Genomic DNA, 20685 nt, shown 5'->3' with positions numbered 1-20685 from the left:
CTTAACAACCGTGTTATTAACTTAACAACTGCAGTGATTTACTTAACAGCTGTGGGAAGAAAAGTGGTAAAATGGGGCAAAACTCACTTAACAAATGTCTCCCTTAACAACATAAATTTTGGGCTCAGTTGTGGTCGTAAGTCGAGGACTAACTACATAAATGAGAAGGAAATTAAAGGGCCTTAGTAGATTTGGAGATGTATGGCAGGGAGGGAGGGAGGGAGAAAGGAAGGGAGGGAGGAAGAAGGGAGGGAGGAAGAAGGGAGGGAGGGAGGGAGGAGGAGGGAGAGAGGGAAGGAAGAAAGGGGCAAAGAGGAGGAGGAAAGGAGGTGGAGGAGGAGGAAGGAAGGAAGGGAAGGAAGGAAGGAAGAAAGGAAGGGGCAAAGAGGAGGAGGAGGGAGGGAGGGAAGGGGCAAAGAGAAGGAGGAGAGGAGGTGGAGGAGAAGGAAGGAAGCAAGGAAGGGGCAAAGAGGAAAAGGAAGGAAGGAAGGAAGGAAGGAAGGAAGGAAGGAAGGAAGGAAGGAAGGAAGGGGCAAAGAGGAGGATGAGGAGGATGGAAGGAGGGAGGGAGGGAAAGGGCAAAGAGAAGGAGGAGAGGAGGTGGAGGAGGAGGAAGGAAGCAAGAAAGGGGCAAAGAGGAAAAGGAAGGAAGGGGCAAAGAGGAGGATGAGGAGGAAGGAGGGAAGGAGGGAGGGAGGGAGGAAGGAAAGGGGCAAAGAGAAGGAGGAGAGGAAGTGGAGGAGGAGGAAGGAAGGAAGGGCCAAAGAGGAGAAGGAAGGAAGGAAGGAAGGAAGGAAGGAAGGAAGGAAGGAAGGAAGGAAGGAAGGAAGGAAGGAAGGGGCAAAGAGGAAAAGGAAGGAAGGAAGGGGCAAAGAGGAGGATGAGGAGGAAGGAAGGGGCAAAGAGAAGGAGGACAGGAGGTGGAGGAGGAGGAAGGAAGCAAGAAAGGGGCAAAGAGGAAAAGGAAGGAAGGAAGGGCAAAGAGGAGGATGAGGAGGAAGGAGGGAGGGAGGGAGGGAGGGAAGGGGCAAAGAGAAGGAGGAGAGGAGGTGGAGGAAGAGGAAGGAAGCAAGGGAGGGGCAAAGAGGAAAAGGAAGGAAGGGGCAAAGAGGAGGATGAGTAGGAAGGAAGGAGGGAGGGAGGGAGGAAGGGAAGGGGCAAAGAGAAGGAGGAGAGGAGGTGGAGGAGGAGGAAGGAAGGAAGGGCCAAAGAGGAGAAGAAAGGAAGGAAGGAAGGAAGGAAGGAAGGAAGGAAGGAAGGAAGGAAGGAAGGAAGGAAGGAAGGAAGTTGTATTGTATCTTGACTCTTCTGCATCTCCTTCAGGGTTGAACTACACAGTCTCCATGAAGATGATGGGAGATGCTGCCGGCATGCAAATCCAGCGCCTGGTGCCTCTTTCTGAAGACGGAACCCCTCTAGAATCTATACCTTTGAACCAGTCCTTTGATGCTTTAGGCAACCCCTTTGCATTTGGACCTGTTTCCTTGCATGGCCCGGTACGTATCCTTTCCTACTAATTACCTGGTAAAACGCAGCTCCTTTTTTACTTAGTCCCAAGTCAGCTAGTGACCCTCTTCCCCCCCCCACCCCCAAATATTTTTATTTTTTAATTATATAAAATACAAAGAAGAGAAGGAAAAAAAACAGGAAATTAGGGGAAGGAAAGGCAGCAGGGAAAAGGGGATGCGGGATACAAGAGGAAAGAGAAAGAAGAAGGAAAAGGAGGCATTGATTTCCAGCTCTTCTTTTGCACAGTACACGATAAACACACTCCAACCTCAACTTTTTGCTTTTACACATTAATATATAAGCTAGTGACCATCTTGATTGAGTAGGGACTTGAAGCTGAGGATGCCCAACTCCAGTCCAACAATTTAGCCACTGCCTTTGACTATCCTTTGGCTACTATTCAAAAATGATGGGAGAGATGCACCTTAACATACCCAAAGGGTGATCAGTAGTCAGTTAGAAATCCTCCATTTTAGAAACACCAAAGGATCTGTTCTGACCCGGCTTTTGCAGAAGCAAGAAACAGATTCCTTGCAAAGAAAAAAAACCCTCTTTAATTACACATTGGGAATTAACTGCAAACCTCAGTCCTGGCAAGGCAGTCTTTGTCCCACAAAACACACAAGGAGCAAACTTTCTAGAAATGCGAACGGTTCTCTGAGACAACCAAACCACTCCCCTTTCCTCCTATTTATTCGCCAGCCAGGGAGGGGCCAGTCAGCGTCCCAGGGGTGAAATGCTCCGGGTTCAGACCGGTTCGGATGAACCGGTAGCGATGGCGGCCGGTGGTTCAGAGAACCGGTAGCGATGGCGGTGCGAGGCTCCGCCCACCTGCCCGGTCGTCGTTACTTCCTGGTTTTAACCAGAAAGTAACCTGTGTTTTACCCTCTGTGCATGTGCAGAAGGGTTTGCACATACGCAGAGGGTCCAGGCGTGTGCACTTCCGAACCGGTTGGGAAGGTAAGTAGATTTCACCTCTGCAGTATCCACATTTGTTTTGCTTCCCAAGCCAGCTCATTGTCCTCCATTGTTCACCTCTCCTATCTGCTCTGCGCATACGTGCATCTGGAACAGGCCCCAGCTGTTCCTCCTCCTCACTCACCTCTGACTCCAAAGGTAGCTGCCTCTCTGGCTGGGAAATGCCAGAACGGCCCTGCCTCTATCTCTGTGTCCGATGCTGAGCATCCATCAGAGCCTTCCCCAGGCTCCAGAACTGGCCCAAGTTCCTCCCTAATCTCCTCATCGTCCGAGTCTGCCGCCAGCTCTGCTGGCAGCTGGCAGGCCACAACAGGATGCTCCATACTGAACTTTCACAGAACTCAACGCTCATGGCATGTCATAGTGAGGCAAAAAAGTAAGATTGGGGGGGGGGGGGGGTGTCACCTTTAAAGCCACACCCCTCCATTTAAATGCCTCACATGTTAAAAAAAAAAGGTCAAAGCAATAGCACTTCAACTTATATACCGCTTCACGGTGCTTCGTAGGCCTCTCTAACCGGTTTACAGAGTCAGCCCATTGCCCCCAACAATCTGGATCCTCATTTTACCAACCTCAGAAGGATGGAAGGCAGAGTCAAACTTGAGCCAGTCAGTATCGAACTGATGGCAGTCGGCAGATTTAGTCTGCAGTGCTGCATTATTTCTAACCACTGCGCCACCAAGGCTTTGATCATGTAGTTATGGCTACCAGTTCGACTTTTTTCACACACTCCCTTCCTCACAGACCCTCCACCCGCAGCCAATAAATTGGGATCGATGAGGTGAGTTTAAACCTGAAAGCAGGTGTCTTACTACAGATCTACTGAATTTTTGAGAGGAGGTTCCGATTGTTTGCAAGTCAGGTAGTTTTTGACTTATGACCACAATGGAGCCCAAAATTTCCACCGTTAAATGAAACATTTGTTAAGCGAGTTTTGCCCCATTTTGCGACCTTTCTTGCCACGGTTGTTAAGTGAATCTGGCTTCCCCTTTGACTTTGCTTGTCAAAAGGCCGCAAAAGGGGATCGCATGAACTTGAGACACATAACGGTCATAAGTATGAACCAGTTGCCATGCAGTTGAATTTTGATCATGTGATCATCATGGGGATGTTACAAAAGTTGTAACTGTGAAAAATGTTGCTTTTTTTCACTGCCGTTGTAACTTTGAATGGTCACTACATGAACTGTGGTAAATCAAAGTATTACCTGTAATACGTCTCAATTAATTCATCAATAGGCACAGGAACAATGTGGAAGATTTTTAATAGTAATTTCTCCATTTTTTCCTTCCAGAGAACCTTACTGAAAGTGGAGGGCCTTTCTCCAGGCAATTTTCCTTTCGTAAGAATCAGCGGGGATTCCCTCACCACCGAATTCGTGCAGATTCTGCCTCTGCCTGAGCAGAACAGTAAGTTCCTAGCAGGATGGAATATATCAGCAATAACACAGGATTAGCAGTTTTGCTTTTGGTTCAGTTTCTAGCATTTTTTTTTTCTTTATTTAGTCCGGGTCTTGTCAAAAAGAAAAAGGAAAAAGAAGTTTGCTTATGAATTTTCACGTGCAGTGCAGTGCACACCAAACGCACACTGCGCGTTTAAAAAGCTACCGGTTCAACCAGTAGTTAAAAAAAGCTACAATCTGACGATCAGCTTTGCCTCGGGGTTTGGTTTTGCTAGAAAGCAGGATTTCCTTTGCTTTCTAGCAAAGCTAAACCGTGCAGCACAGCTGATCCCCCCCCCCCAGCTGTTCTACTTACCTTCCCAAGCCTCCTTTTGGTGTGTGCTGCACCCACACATGCACAGTACACACCACAAGAAGGCTTAGGAAGGTAAGTAGGAAAGCTGGGAGGGATCAGCTGTGCCGCACAGTTTAGCTTCGCTAGAAAGCAAAGGAAATCCTGCTTTCTAGCAAAACTAAACCGCGCGGCACAGCTGATCGTCGGATCATATCGACTGAACTGGTAGCTAACTACCGGTTCGATTGAACCGTTTTTTGTTTTTTTTTATACTACCGGTTCACTCAAACCAGTAGTTTTTATCACTACCGATTTGCCTAAACCAGAGCGAACCGTTAGCATTTCACCCCTCACAGTCCCCTACAAAGTTTCTTTAACTAGTTTTGCATCCTGTTCTCTTTCTGTTTCCTAAAATGTCGCCAAAACTGTTGCTTGCTTCTTCAAGCTTATTCCTACCTCCACATTTATCATCAGAACAGCTTCTGCTTTCTAGATTTAAATCAAGAATTCCACAAAAACGTGCTAGCTGGCTGTTTGGTGGCATGCAGATTACCTGCATCTCAAAATATCTGTATCTCAAACATCCCTCATCCAGGATTTCCTGCTACCTGTATTTGGCTGGCTTTTGGCTGGGCTATCAAACATTTTAATGCCCTGTTATGTCTTGGTCCAATAATAGAAAGGGAAGACAGATAGTCCCTCTCTGTACTCATGAGAGATGTTGCAGAATATCCAAGGTAGTTCCACTGAGTACTACCATGATATAATATATTATTTATATTGTATTGTATATGATAGATGAGATGAGATGATATATGAGATGTGATATGATATATATATTGTTCTGTCCCCGTCTCACACACGCACACAAACAGACAGCCGGGGGTTAAATAAACTGGCAGACAACCAATTCTTCCGATAAGAAGCTTGGCAGCAACCCAGTAGCTGCTTGCCAAGAACTTTACTCACAAACAAAATACACACAGTTAAGAATTGTCCAGTTCGTAAAATAAATCCAAGGCCGATAATGTTGTTTCCGAAGATGCAATGTGACTCGATAGTAGTTAGTTTTGTCCGTCACAGAGTCTGAATGGCCACCTCACCCCCTTTTATACCCTGTGGGGTGTGGTCCAGTGACTCAGCTTAATCTCTGGCACGCCTTTTCTTCTGTTGCGCGCGCTTATCTCTGCGACGCTGCCGAGGATCCAGCCAAGACTCATTACCCTCATCACTGTCCACCTGTGGCTGCGTGGACGTGCTTGGCCCCGGCCCTATCTCTTGCCCTTCGGTGGACACCGAAGGCATTGCCAGAGAGGAGGGTCCTGGAGAGGGAGGCCTTGCCAACTCCTCTCCTTCACTCTGGGAGGCCTCTCCTGCCGATGACACAGGCTCAGATAACGGAGCCACAACATATATATTGTATTGTATATGATATATATGATATGATTTGATATGATATGATATATTATATGATATATTATATTGCATTGTATATGATAGATGAGATGAGATGAGATGAGATATGAGATACGATATGATATATTTATATTGTATTGTATATGAGATATGAGATATGATATGATATAATTATATTGTATTGTATATGAGATATGAGATATGATATGATATATGATATGATGATATATGATATGATATATGATATGATATGATATATGATATATGATATATTATATTATATTATATTATATTATATTATATTATATTATATTATATTATATTATATTATATTATATTATATTATATTATATTATATTATATTATATTATATTATATGAGTATCTGGTTTCCGCCATTGACTTTACTTGTTAGAAGTTGGCTTGGAAGGTCACAAATGGTGATCATGTGACCTCAAGATGCTGTAACCATTATTATTATGGTTTGTTGCACAATCAGCCAAATGTTCGGGCTGGATTATTTGTATTTATTAAATTTATATGCCCCTCATCTTGCTGTCAAGAGCGACTCATAAACAACTGTCCTATGTACAGGTAATCCTTGATTTACAGCAGTTTTGAAATATGTGAAATTAAAGGAAGATTTATGTGGGACAGTTTTTTCCTATGGTATCTCACAGATAATTGGTATTTCAGGTACAGGTAGCCCCCGACTTACAACAGTTCATTTAGTGACTGTTCAAAGTTACAACGGCACTCTAAAAAGTGACACGACCCTTTTTCACTCTTACAACGGTTGCTGCATCCTCATGGTCACAGATCAAAATTCAGACATTTGGCAACTGACTCACCTTTATGACATTTGCAGTGTCCTGGGGTCATGTGATCTTCCTTCGTGACCTTCTGACAAGCAAAGTCAATGGGGGAGGCGGATTCGCTTAACCACCGTATTACTAATTTAACAACTGTGGCGATTCACTTAACAACAGGGAGCAAGGAAGGTCGTAAAACGGGGCAAAACTCCAAACTTAAGAACTATCTTGCTTAGCCACTTGCGATCGTAAGTCGAGGACTGTACTATGCTTGTACTATGACAATATTTTACCTATATTGTGAGCATATTGCCATTTTTCTCCCCACCCCCACCCCAGGCACCATGGCACCTGGTGGGACCTTGAAAGTCTCTGTGCTGGTAGTCAACCATGGAGCAGCCAGAACATTTGCTTTTAAAGTTTGGGACGATCGGAGTTTCATGAGCAGCTATGAACCAAAAGGAAGTTTCCTGAACACAGGAGAAAATATTACCCTGACGGCAACCTTTATTGCACCCGTTGCCAATGAGAGCTTTGCCTCCAGGTAAATTAACACAGCCGTGGTAGATATCCAGAATCCTCAAAGATGGAGATTCCAGAGAATATCCAGAATCCTGAAGATTTGTGTTCCCTTTGATGAATGAAAAATGCCTAGCAGGAATGTTTTCTGGATAAAGAGGGAATGTAGATATGCCTTATCTAGCTAAATAACAGTGTCGTGCTTAAAGGCATTTGGACGAGGGCAGTGGTGAAATCTAAAATTTGTTACTACCGGTTCTGTGGGCATGGCTTGGTTGGGGGGGGGGTAATGTGACTGGGTGGGCGTGGCCAATTTTTTTTTTTTTACCTTTAAAACCATTTTTTCTACAACCTCTTTGGCGAGGTTGTTTTTTTTCTAAAAGCCTCTGTCAATCAGGCAACTCAGCTGGGATCATCAGAGCTTGGATCGTCAGAGGCATTTAAAAGAAAAAATGCCTCTGATGATCGTGCAGCTCAGCTGGGCATGGGGGGGCAGGGATTTTTGCTACCGGTTCTCTGAACCACCCGCCTCCATCGCTACCGGATTGGGCGATCCGGTCCGAACCAGGAGCATTTCACCCCTGGACTAGGGGAAACCTGAATTATAGTTTTGCCCTAGGCACAGAACTAACTGGGGGACTTCGAGCCCATCCCTCTCTCTCAACCCCAGGAAGAAGAAGGCAAAGTAAATCATTTCTGAAAAATATCACCAAGAAAACTCCAAGGACCTGTTCAGGTAGTCACCAGGAATAACAGAATAACAGTCTTGCCTTCAGGTGCTTTGGAGAACAGGTTGACTCCCTCTTCTTTGTGTAATAATGCAGCAGAGTGGAGCAGGATTGCAGAAGGGAGAAAACATACGGTTTGTTGTTAATGAATTCACAAATGTTTTTTTCAGCGTTGTGACATTCACTGCAAGCAGCGGTTCTGCCCAGAACTACCTGAAACTTCCCATCAGTGTCATTCCTGAAACAGCTTTGGTAAGCCTGAAATTAATCCTCTGAGAACACTTCTGTTCTTCATCCCCATTCTCACGTGATCAAAAATGTGCTACTTGGCAACTGATTCATATTTATAACAGTTGCAGCGTCCTGGGGTCATGTCATCCCCTTTTGCGACCTTCTGACAAGCAAAGTCAATGGGGAAACCAAATTCATTTAACAATCATGTTACTAACTAAACAACTGCAGTGATTCGCTTAACAAAGAGCCTTGGTAGTACAGTGGTCTAAGGCACCCTGTTATTAAGATGGTTATTAAGACCAGATGCCTGCCATTACTGCTGGTTCGAATCTCGCCAAGGCTCAAGGTTGACTCAGCCTTCCATCCTTTCTAAGGTAGGTAAATTGAGGACCCAGTTTGTGGGGGCAATAAGCTGACTTTGTATAAATATACAAAAGGGTGAAGGCTATTGCTTAGCGCATTGTAAGCTGCCCTGAGTCTCCGGAGAAGGGCGGCATATAAATCAAATTTAAAAAAAAAAAAAAATGTAGCAAGGAAAGTCGTAAAATGGGGCAAAGCTCACTTAACAAACGTTTCACTTAGCAGCAGACATTTTGGGCTCAATTGTGGTCGTAAATCGAGGACTTCCTATATTACTAAGGACTCACAAACTGATTTCTGCAGCCTAGGATAAACAAATATTGTTTCTTCTGCTAGGTTTAATGCTTGCATTTAGCAACATTGGAGAGTAGTAGAAACTATCCCACCATGGAGACTTCCCCGTACTTTATATTTATATTTTAATATAAAATATAATACTTTATATTTTATATTACTCATTATACAATAACAGCCAGAGGTTGTCATTTTCCCACCAAAATGGCATAAATTCAAAGCATTTTATATAGAAAAGAGGCACGAGAGCTTCCTTTTTTCAAACAAGTCCAGAGAGATAAAAGTCAAGTTGAGAATGATCTAAGGAGAGTCTATATCTAATCCAGGGATCCAGGTAACACAACTGCATTGTGATGACCCAGGGTGTGGCACGAAGGCAACACAGCCAGAGTACCAGTATGAATCCCTTTATTGGTGAAAAGTTCTCCCACAAATGCTGTAAACAGAATGACTGCACTCAATCACTCCAGCAGGGCAAGATAATGAGTCCCAGACGGGAAGAATAATTCCAGCAAGACAAGATAGGCCCACAGTAGCACGGCAGTAATTCAAACAGTCAGGAGAAAATGCCAGGAATGCAGGCCACAACTCTCAACACCAGATTAATTCAGCGTTTGTTCCTGACAAACGTCCCTCCCAACTGCCTCTCCTTTAAACTCCATCCCCAGGTGTGCCTTGTGAAGGGAATCGGGGCCCTTTCCTTTCTCGTAAGCCACGCAATCCACGTTGCTCTCTTCTGCATTCTTCCCTGCGCACCTTAGGATGAGGAGGGGGTAGGCCTTGGTCTTCAACTGAATTCCCTCTCCCTTATTTTACTTCTCCCCTGCTCTATCCAGCCTGACTTTGCCCTTCCCCAGTTTCCTCCACAGCCAACGGAGCAACTCTCCTGCTCTCTGTCAGCTGTTCATCTTCCGTCTCAGGTTCAGACTCCGACGGGGGCATGACATGCATATAGAGAGTCACAGGAATGGGAATGAAACATTAGTTGCCACAAACAGCCAATCATAAAAGCCTTCTCTTTTATGCAGCTAGTCCTTGATTTATGACCAGAATTGAGCCCAAAATTTCTCTCGCTAAGCGAAATAGTTAAGTGAGTTTTGCCCCATTTTACGACCTTGCTACAGTTCTTAAGTGAATCACTGCAGTTGATTCAGTTATTAAGTGAATCTGGCTTCCCCATTGACTGTCAGAAGGTCAGAAGAGGTGATCACATAATCCCAGGACACTGCAACCATCATGCCAGTTGCCAAATATCCAAATTTTTGCTCATGTGACCATGAGGATGCTGCCATGGTCGTGAATGTGAAAAACGGTTGTATGTCACTTTTTTCAGCGCCATTATAACTTCGAACAGTCACTAAAGGAATGGTTGTAAGTTAAGGACTACCTATATGTATATCCTTCACAGGGAGAGTCAAAAAGCATGTGTTCCATCTACACATATACATCAGGGTGCAAATGTAGAAGGAGGTATCCTAATGTTAGTCATTTCTCCATTGCTAGTTATAGCATCTTCAATGTTTCTCAACCTTGGCACTTCGAAGACTAGTGGACTTCAACTCCCAGAATTCTCCAGCCAGCCATGTTGGTTGGGGTACTCTGGGAATTGAAGTTCATACATCTTCAAGTTGCCATGGTTGAGAAACACGGCTTTAGAGTATCACCCAGCCAGCTGTTATTACTGTTTTATTCATTTATATTTCACTTCTAAACCGCCCATCTACCTCAAAGAGGGGCTGTTCCTTTGGTATCATGGTTAGACGATTCTAAACAACAAATTGTTCTGAGGAAATGAGATAGGAAGAGTGATAGGCCAAGACCAAACTTAGTTTAAATCATTTAACTCTGCATTTTATGTCTGCACTCACCATTGTCAGGGTTCCAAGTAACACCCCCAACGAAAGAAGACTCTGAGGCTTGAAGTTCCTCAAAGTTCCATTTTATTAAAGATGTCATATTGGCACATCTAGGAAAACCCAAATCTGAAAGCTTCCAGGTTTTCCTCACCAACAGAAAATCCAAGACCCTGCCCAGCATCCACAAGTCCATCACATGGCCCAATCAAAACACCGTCCCAACTGGAGGGTCCTCCCAATTCCAACCCTCCAGGTGCAGGGCAAGATGTCCTTGACTCTCTGAGAAAAGAATGTTATTATGACTATATATCATCCATGCTCCATACAATCCCCCCTCCCAGTTTCCCACAGTAGGAAACGTGGCAGGTCTGAAGGGCCAATGCAAAAGATGGCTTCCAGGCCTGACAACCATTCCTTCTGGCCAGCAGGATGTAAGATACTGAAAACTCAGTGCCATTCCAACCAATCCAGTTTCCAGGATTCTCAGGAAGTTGGCTGAGAATTCTGGGAATTGCAGTCCTAGTATAGGAGAAGGAATGGCAGAACCTGGGGGCGGAGTTAAATGAAGGATCAGCCTAGAATCCCTACATAGCCACAAGCGGACTAAATCCAATTCCCCACTGAATTCAGTTGACTCTTATTTAACTCCAACCAAGTGAACCATTAGTTGAGAAGATTCCTGTGTATTTAGGCATTTTAGCAATAAATCAGTTTAATTAGACCTTCACTGGGGACCTGATCTTTCACACATGACAGCTATGTATCTATATTGGCCGCTATATTGGGAAAAGGGTGATCTATGTGTCCTAACAGGGACACGGTGGCTCAGTGGCTAAAATAAGCTGAGCTTGTCGATCGAAAGGTCGGCAGTTCAGCGTTTCGAATCCCTAGTGCCGTGTAACGGGGTGAGCTCCCATTACTTGTCCCAGCTTCTGCCAACCTAGCAGTTCGAAAGCACGTAAAAAATGCAAGTAGAAAAATAGGGACCACCTTTGGTGGGAAGGCAACAGCGTTCCATGCGCCTTTGCCATTTAGTCATGCCGGCCACATGACCACGAAGACGTCTTCGGACAGTGCTGGCTCTTCGACTTTGAAACAGAGATAAGCACCACCCCCTAGAGTCGGGAACGACTAGCACATATGTGCGAGAGGAACCTTTACCTTTATGTGTACTTGCATTTGCATTTTAAATTCATGTACTCATGTATTATGGCTCATTAGCTTTATTACTAACCGACACATTTGCTCTTCAACAGGAGACCGATGAGATCCCACCTGTGTACAAACTCAGAGAATTTTACATGCCTTGTAGAGGCAACCTCCAGAGTGAACCAGTCTGTCGTGGTCATATTTGGCAAATGTCATTCTCAGCCGTGGATGACCAAAGTGCCGTCACCGTCACAATCAATACAAATCCTTCTGGTCTCACTTGCACTCCAAAAGGAGGTGATGTGAAGAATGTAATATGTGAATATAGGTAGGTATACATCCATTGTTCTGAAAAAAAAAATCAATCATAAAACCTTTTTCCCATTTGCATTGACAATTGCCCAGTCTTGTCCAACTTTTACATGCAAGAGCCCTAAACTGAGTTATGCCAGTGCAAATTGCTGAACCTCCAGAAATATAAAGTCTTCACCTCTAGGACATCACACCACTCCCGTTAGTTTTTAGCAGTGACTAATTTAAAGGACCTAAAGCCCCTGGGAATGGACATTAACAACTGGGAAACCTTGACCTCCAATCGTTCAGCTTGGAGGCTAAAGACGCAGCATGGCCTTCTCCAATTCGAAGAGACACTTGTTCGGCAGGCTGAGGCAAAGAGGCAGTCCCGGAACCAGCGAAATCTGGGGGCTGGGCAGGGGACAGAATGTATCTGCCCTCAGTGTGGAAGGGATTGCCACTTGGTACCATAGTCTTTTGAGACTGAAGGATGCCAATGAATTAAAATAATGCAGAGAAAATTAAAATGATGGCATCCCACCCTGAAAACAAAAACTAAGTTTCCCGCAGTTTTAAACCTATGCTTGTCTATGTAACAGAAACTTAAATATTTCCAATTCAATTTTACTTGAACTTCCTTTTGTTTTCTGTGAAAGTTCCTTTAATCTGGAGCTGAAGGAGAACAATTGAGAGCCAAGTTGGTCTAGAACCGTGATGGCGAACTATGGCATGCCACAAGTGGCACACGGAGCCATATCTGTGGGCATGCAAGCGTTGCCCTAGCTCAGCTCCAGCGTGCATGCATGCGCCAGCCAGCTGATTTTTGGGCCTTCCAGGCCCACCGGAAGTTGGGAAACAGGCTGTTTCCAGCCTCCGGAGGGCCTCCGGGGGGTGGGGAAGGCCATTTTCACCCTCCCCAGGCTCCTAGAAATCCTCTGGAGCCTGGGGAGGGTGAGAAATGGGCCTACCGAGCTCATCGTGCCATAGCGTGCCAAAAGCAGGGGGAGCGGGGGATTTGCATGCATGCACAGGGGTGGGGTGCATTGAATTATGGGTGCGGGTATGTGCACGCGTGACAACCCCCCCCCCCCGCGCTTTTGGCACGCAACAGCAAAAAGATTAGCCATCAGTAGCTAAGTGTTGGAATTCATTTTTGGAATGTATTTCTATGTAACAACTACAGTAGTATTCAGCCAGTAGATGGCACTGTTTACAAGTTTGGATCTATGGTATATACTCTATGCTCTTCTGTTTTAAGTAGAGCTTCCTGTTTCCAGTTACAGTTAAACAGTTGAGCAGTAAAGCACATGGTGACTGTACTCTTTGTTTGCTCTGTGGTGCTATATATAAACAGAATTTCTAACATTAAGGCACCAAGTTAGAGACAAGGAGACTGTGAGTTCTAGCTCCACCTTAGGCATGAAAGCCAGCTGAATGACTTTGAGCTAGTCCTTCCCTCTCAGTCCAACCCAGCTCATACGGTTGTTGTTATGGGGAAAAGGGGAGGAGAAAGGAGTATTAGGTATCTTTTCCTTGAGTTATTTATAAAAGTAATATTAATAAAGGTACAATATAAATACAGCTAATCCTCGATTTACAGCCAATCATTTAGTGACTATTCAAAGTTGCAACAGCACTGAAAAATGTAACTTCCTCACACTTCAAACCGATGAAGCAACCCCATGGTCACGTGATCAGAAATTGATTGCTTGGTACCCAGCATATCTTTACAATGGTTGTAAGGTCCTGGGGTAATGTGATAACCATTTACAACCTTCCCAGCAGGCTTCCGACAAACAAAATCAATAGGAAATTCAGATTCACTTAATCTGAATTCACTTAAGCGAATTCACTGAAGTGATTCGCTTAAAAGCCATGGTGGGAAAAGATTGTAAAATTGGGCATGACTCATTTAACAATTGCTTCGCTTAATAACTGAAATTTTGGTCTCAGTTGTGGACATAAGTCGAGGACTACCTGTAAATGTAAGTGCAAATAAATCTCAGCTTTCTCCTTCTCTGCCCTGGACTTTTACAACGTGACCCCCACAAGGCTCGTTTCGTCCCTTGCCTGCCTTACGAATGTGCAAGATCCACTTTTGAGCACACAATAGCTCTCAACACTAGCAAGAGTCTTTATTATTGGCTGAGCTTCTTATTATACGTAAAGAACTAGCCAAATAATTAATCATTTATAACAGTTAGGACGCTGGTTGTGTGCTTCTTCCTGGATATTTGTGAAAATCAGCAGGCTTCTAATTATTCTGAGATAGGCTAAGAGTGCCCTCTGGAGTTCACAAAATTTCCGGCAAAAATAGAAAACAAAGATGCAAACAGATGGTTGTCTTTATTCATTTAATCCCCAGCTATGAAATATCTTTTCCCCAGGGGAAAATAATTCAAAATTAGAGTGATGCTTTTATTAATTTGAAACCCCAAAATTACAAAACACACAGATTTTTAGCCAGATCTTTATTAGGTAAGAAGTAGCGAAAAAATTTGGTGCTAAAGGAGACAGAATGTGCAGTTATTAATATTAGCTCATTTCAGGTTTAAAATTAGGTAGTATTTAGGACAGATCATATATTAAGTATGTTTTAATTTTATTTTTTCTTGTTTTAAAACTCCAGGTTTTTAAATTTATGACAAATTTATTTTAATTTTCTGTGCAATGCAAAAAAAAAAATCAAAGCATACAATTACTTTATTATTTAATTAATAACAAAAATATCAGTGGTTATATAATAGAAATCCTACATGCATTACAAGGATTAAAGCAAACTGAACATAATAAGAAAAAATAAGGAAAATGAAAAAATGACAATATATGAAATTAATTTGGCCCTTAAACCTATTAAATCTACACTATTTAGAAAAAAATGCTCCATCTTCTCATTTTTAGAATGTATCTATAATTCCAAATAATAATATCCAATTCCTTACTTTGAGAAAAATGGACGTTCTAAATTCCCAATTACCAAACTGAAATTCTGAATGTAAAGAAAAAAAATATTAAATATATTAGTACCAAAAAAAATATATTGACTATATTTAAATTTAATCGGAACAAAATTTCATTTTTTGTCATGCCCTGACCTGTTACTTTTGAGGGATCCTGTTCAAACCCCAATTTTAGCCCTGAGACTAAAACCTACAGACCACTACAGAACACTAGTCTATATTCTTCCTTTTCTTTCTTCATTGATCGAGGTAAAATAATGCATGCTTTTATTTCAAGGAAACTTTACAACCAGGCTGTGTAGCATAAGAAACTAAGAGCAATTAAGATGATCAAAGGCCTGGAGACTAAAATATATGAACAGCTTCAGGATTTGAGTTTGACTAGTCTAGAGAAAAGAAAGACTAGGGGGTGACATGATACCAGTAATCCTGTACTTGAGGAGCTGCTACAAAGAAGAGGGGTGCTTCTCCAAAGCACCAGAGGGCAGGACAAAAAATAATGGATGGAAACTAATCAAGGAGAGAAGCAACATGGAATTAAGGAGAAACTTCTTGACACCGAGAACAATTAACCAGTAGAACAGCTTGACTCCAGGAATCATGGGCACTGGAGGTCTTTAATCACAGACTAGACCCGTGATGGCGAACCTATGGCACACATGCCACAGTTGGCACACGGAGCCATATCTGTGGGCATGCGAGTGTTGCCCTAGCTCAGCTCTAGTGCGCATGCGTGTACTAGCCAGCTGATTTTCGGGCCTTTCAGGCCCACTGGAAGTCGAGAAACGGGCTGTTTCCGGCCTCCAGAGGGCCTCCAGGGGGGGTGGGGAAGGCCGTTATTGCCCTCCCCAGGCTCCTAGAAAGCCTCTGGAGCCTGGGGAGGGCGAAAAATGGGACTTCCGGTCCCACCAGAAGTGGGGAAACGGGCCATTTCTGGCCTCCAGGGGGGTGGAGAAGGCCGTTTTTGTCCTCCCCAGGCTCCAAGAAAGGCTCTGGAGCCTGGGGAGAGTAAAAAAAGCACCAGCCCATCACGTGCCAGAGGCAGGGGGAGCACGGGGGGGGGGTGTCACATGCGCATGTGCAGGGGTGGGGCGCATTGAATTATGGGTGTGGGCACGCGTGCACATGACCCCTCCGCGCTCCCCCACTTTTGGCACGCAACGGTAAAAAGGTTAGCCATGACTGGACTAGACAGTCATTTATCTGAAATGGTATAGCTTATTCTGCTTGAGCTGGAGGCTGGACTAGAAGACCTCCAAGGTCCTTTCCAGATCATTCTGTTCTATTCTAAAAATATAAAAGTACAGGTCATTCTTAACTTACAACCACAATTGAGTTCAAAATTTCTACAGCAAAGCATGTTGGTTTTTAAGTGAGTCGCACTCAAATATACGACCTTTTTGCCACAGTTGTTAAGTGAATCACTGCTGTTGTTAAATGAGTCACACGGTCATCCAGATTACCCCATTGACTTTGCTTGTTGGGAGCTTGGCTGGGAAGATTGGAAATCACATCGCCCTGGGACACTGCAGCCATCGTAACTACATGCCGCATACCATGACTCTGAATATTGATCACTGTAGGGATGCTACAATGTCATAAATGCAAGGATTGATCAATTGCAGTTATAGTTTTGTTGTAACTTTGAACACTCACTAAATGAATGGTTGTAAGTCAAGGACAACCTGTACTACACCTTGATGAAACATGTTAACCGTGGAGTTGCCTTGGTGAACTGACCATGCCCTCTAAATCTTTCACTGCTGATAGAACTCTTTCGTTCTGGCGTCCTTGTTTAAAGTCCCCCCCAGCTATAGTTTGTAGCTATTCAAACTCTTCCTCCTTCACCCTCTCCCGTTATTTATCCGCCTTGTTATTTTTGCTCTCCTCTGTAGGTCAACCTGCTGCAATCCTTTTGCAGAAGTTTTAATCAGTGATGAGGATGGGAACACGAGCAGTTTCACGATGGACTACAGAAACTCTAAGCCTCCTGCAAGCTAGTGAGTTAAGCAACTGAAGCTGCCAACCCGCTCATTATCTTTCTCTTTAGTCAAAACTAGACGACCCATGAGCCTGGGTCATAAATAAGAGATGTTTTCTTACCAGATTCTTCTTCAATGCCATCAACAATGGTAGACAATGGCAGACGTAGGAGATGACCAGGCTGAGGGAGGGGTCAAAAGTGTCATCAGTCATGAATCCTTTCGCGACCACAAGAGATCTAATTCCAGCCCACCTTGAATTCCTTTGACTCGTATCTCCCGCCAATCTGCTTTGACCGTTAGTAGTTCAGATTCTTGTAGCGAGCAATAAACCTTTACACTCATTTGAACTGGATGGATTTTCTGATTTTCCTGGTGCTTGACAGCAGAGCTTCGAATGCACTGCTGCTTTCGCTACAGATGTTCTTTAAAAATTAGGGATGTAAAATGTCTTGAAAACAGCCAGTTTTGAACTGTATAACAGTGGGCCCCCAACCTTTTGGGCACAATAGCACTTCGCACTTAGACTTATATACCGCTTCACAGTGCTTTTACAGCCCTCTCTAAGCGGTTTACAGAGTCAGCATATTGCCTCCAACAATCTGGGTCCTCATTTTACCCACCTCGGAAGGATGGAAGGTTGAGTCAACCTTGAGCCGTTGAGATTTGAACTGCCGAACTGCAGCTAACAATCAGCTGAAGTAGCCTGCAGTACAGGGGTGGGTTCTACTTACTTTTACTACCGGTTCGCAATGGGACCGCGCATGCAGAAGCTTCCAGACGACATCTGAGTCGGTGGGCGGAGCCTCCCGTCGGTTTTACTACCGGTTCTTGCGAACCGGTCCGAACCGGGGGCAACCTACCACTGCTGCAGTACTGCACTCTAACCACTGCGCCACCTCGGCTCGGCTCACAAGGGACCAGTTCTGTGGAAAACAATTTTTCCACAAACTGATGGTGTGGTATGTATGTGGTTTCACACACTACCTAGATCTCACACACGCACAGATGAAGTTTCGCTCGCTTACACAGTCCAGTTCTTAACCGTCCAAGGACTGGTGCCAGCCTCCGGTCCAGGGGTGGGGACCCCTCTTGTATAGTACAGTCAAACCTCAGCAGTTGACCATGGGAAATCTTTAAGGACATTTTGTATTGTGTCATAAAATGCTTTATGGTCATTTTGATGCCCTGAAATGCTTTTATAAAATTTGCCAAATTTCAGCTCTGTGGGAATCAGGGGGCCCAGATTTTAGGAAGGACCTAATAGCCAAAAGTACTGAATCCAGTCAGAACTATTTGGAACACTGTGTGCATATAACAAAACAGCAATTAATTTTTTTAAAAAAATAATAATATGAATCTGGAAGATGTATCTATCAGCCCCTTAAGGTAGACCGGGTGAAGGAATAGATTGCACCAGACATCCTGGAGCCCACTTTATTGATACACTGCAGTGTTTTTCAACCTCAGCAACTTTAAGATGTGGGGACTTCAATTCCCAGAATTCTCTGATGCATCTTAAAGTTGCTGTGGTTGAAAAAAGTAATACAGGGGATGGCAAGTAAGGAATCTTGAAAGCTGGTGGCATTTTCCCTCTATGTCTCCCTCCCTCCTGCTTATACCAAAGAGAGTTAAGATAGATCCAGGGCAGGGGTGGGTTCTACTTACCTTTACTACTGGTTCGCAATGGGGCCATGGACGTGCTCTTCTGCGCATGCACAGAAGCATTCTGATGACGTCAGGATTGGTGGGTGAAGCTTCCCGCCGGTTTTACTACCGGTTCTATAGAACCGGTGCGAACCGGGGGCAACCCACCTCTGATCCAGGGGGATAATGACAAAATAACACTAGCAGTGTGACAACATCACAACACAAGCACCACCCATTTTCTATGCACTTTGCAATATCACATGCAGATCTACTGGAACAGACTTTGTGACCCCTCCTAAGGAGAATACAACACAATTTTAAAGGCCACCTGTACCTACATTGTAGTTTTTGTTTCTTGTCACATCAGCCCACCAAGCAGATAGTTACGAAGGTTGAAGAGCCCAATAGACTCTCTCTTGAACAGCTTGTGGCCAATGTAAATTCAGCAGGTGCATCTTCTCCCATTGGCCCTTCTTGGCACTAGAATTCAAACGGCACCTGCTGAATTTCAGCCTTACATTTCTCAACCGTAGCAATTTTAAGACATGTGGGCTTCAACTCCCAGAATTCCCCAGCCGGCCACGTCTTCAAGTTGCCAACGTTGATAAATGCTGTATTTAAAAAAAAAACAATAAAAGTTACTAGCCAGAAAGCCAGGCCTGCTAATTTTCCTGATAGACTTATGGATAAGATTTGGGGAAGGGAGATGATGAAAAATACAAGGGCCTGGTGGCTCAGCAGACTGATAGCATTGTGATTAACACCAGCTGTCTGCAATTACTGTAAGTTCGAATCTCACCAGGCTCAATGTTGACTCAGCCTTCCATCCTTTCTAAGGTAGGTAAATTGAGGACCCAGTTTGTGGGGGCAATAAGCTGACTTTGTATAAATATACAAAAGTATGAAGGCTATTGCTTAACGCATTGTAAGCCGCCCTGAGTCTCCGGAGAAGGGCGGCATATAAATCAATTTTTTAAAAAAAAAAAAAAGCTTACATTTCTCACGCCGATTCCTTTGTTCACTTTCACCCCATAGAGATGACCTACCCTGAAGGAATGTCCTGATGCAAAATGGATCTTATTTCTGGTCCCTGAATGTCCGTTATACTGAGATGATAATCGCCAAACGGTAGTAGCCTTGCCCCATCTCTCTGGTGGATCCAAATAAAACTAACTTCAGAAGCATTTGTGTCTGTTGAGAGTCTCTATTTATTTATTTTATTCTCTTCAGAAAATCTTTTGTTCCTTTGCCTCGCTGGACTTCTTGCTTTGAAGCCATTGTGCTAACAGCGTTTTGCTGGACTTCTGGCAGTAGTTGCTGCTGTGTGAGTGAGCGCTTTGCTCTGGGACTTGCCATAAACCTGGGAGCGTTTTGGGCAGTGGTGAAATCCTACCGGTTCTGTCCGGCTTGCGCGAACCGGTAGCGGCAGCAGTGTGTGGTTTGGTGAATCAGTAGCGGTAGCAGCGTGAGGCTCTGCCTACCCACCCAGACATCATTACTTCCTGCTTTGAACCAGGAAGTAACCGGTTTTTGGCCCTCTGCGCATGCACAGAAGGCTTTGCGCATGCGCAGAGGGTCAAAAATTGCACATGAAAAAGCACGCGCACTTCCGAACCAGTAGGGAAGGTAAATAGATTTCACCCCTAGTTTTGGGGAAAGTTGGAGCAATAAAGGGGAGTTTGAACAATCAGCTGGCTGTGTTGCCTCTGTGCCTTGTCTCAGGTCATCACAATTGCACACCAGCTCGGTCTGGGGGATGTTATCCCATAAAGAGGTAAAGATGGGGGGGGGAAATCACCAGAACCAGGAGACCCAAAGACCCAGAGTTACTTCATCTTGCCAGGGTGAGTTGTAACTTGCTGCCTCCCATCCAGACTCTCACAGACTCCAGGTCCTGGCTCCAGATCCTCAACAGCATCACTTGTAGAGCCAGTGACATTCTTATGACCATCTAGATTTCTACACTCCACAAAGGGTGAATCAAAAGAGGTCAACCTCTTCTCCAAAGCACCTGAAGACAGGGCAAGAAGCAATGGATGGCAACTAATCAAGGGGAGAAGCAACCTAGAACTAAAGAGAAATTTCCCAAAAGTTAGAACAATTAACCAGTGGAACAGTGGTGGGTTTCATTTACCTTTGCTATCAATTCTCCCCAAACCGGGGCAAACCAGGGGTGAAATCCAGCAGGTTCTGACAGGTTCTGGGGAAC

The 20685-nt window shown here is 44.2% G+C and overlaps 1 protein-coding gene across 1 annotated transcript in view; it reads left to right on the top strand.

The window, feature by feature from the left end:
• LOC139309343 (von Willebrand factor A domain-containing protein 7-like) overlaps positions 1-16845 on the top strand; it is a 56661-nt gene extending 39816 nt beyond the window's left edge. Inside the window, exons 12-17 of the mRNA XM_070933402.1 lie at positions 1324-1496; positions 3782-3896; positions 6790-6994; positions 7868-7949; positions 11698-11918; positions 16740-16845. Of these exons, the coding sequence (XP_070789503.1) occupies positions 1324-1496; positions 3782-3896; positions 6790-6994; positions 7868-7949; positions 11698-11918; positions 16740-16845 (902 nt within the window). The remainder of the gene's footprint in view (positions 1-1323; positions 1497-3781; positions 3897-6789; positions 6995-7867; positions 7950-11697; positions 11919-16739) is intronic.
• Positions 16846-20685: the final 3840 nt, after the last annotated feature.

Source organism: Pituophis catenifer, unplaced genomic scaffold (genome assembly GCF_029215685.1).
Source record: "Pituophis catenifer annectens isolate HBS135680 unplaced genomic scaffold, rPitCat1.0.hap2 SCAF_2, whole genome shotgun sequence".
In the NCBI taxonomy this organism is placed as follows: Eukaryota; Metazoa; Chordata; class Lepidosauria; order Squamata; family Colubridae; genus Pituophis; species Pituophis catenifer.
Note: the sequence above shows the minus strand (reverse complement) of the source record. Positions and strands in the feature narration are given on the sequence as shown.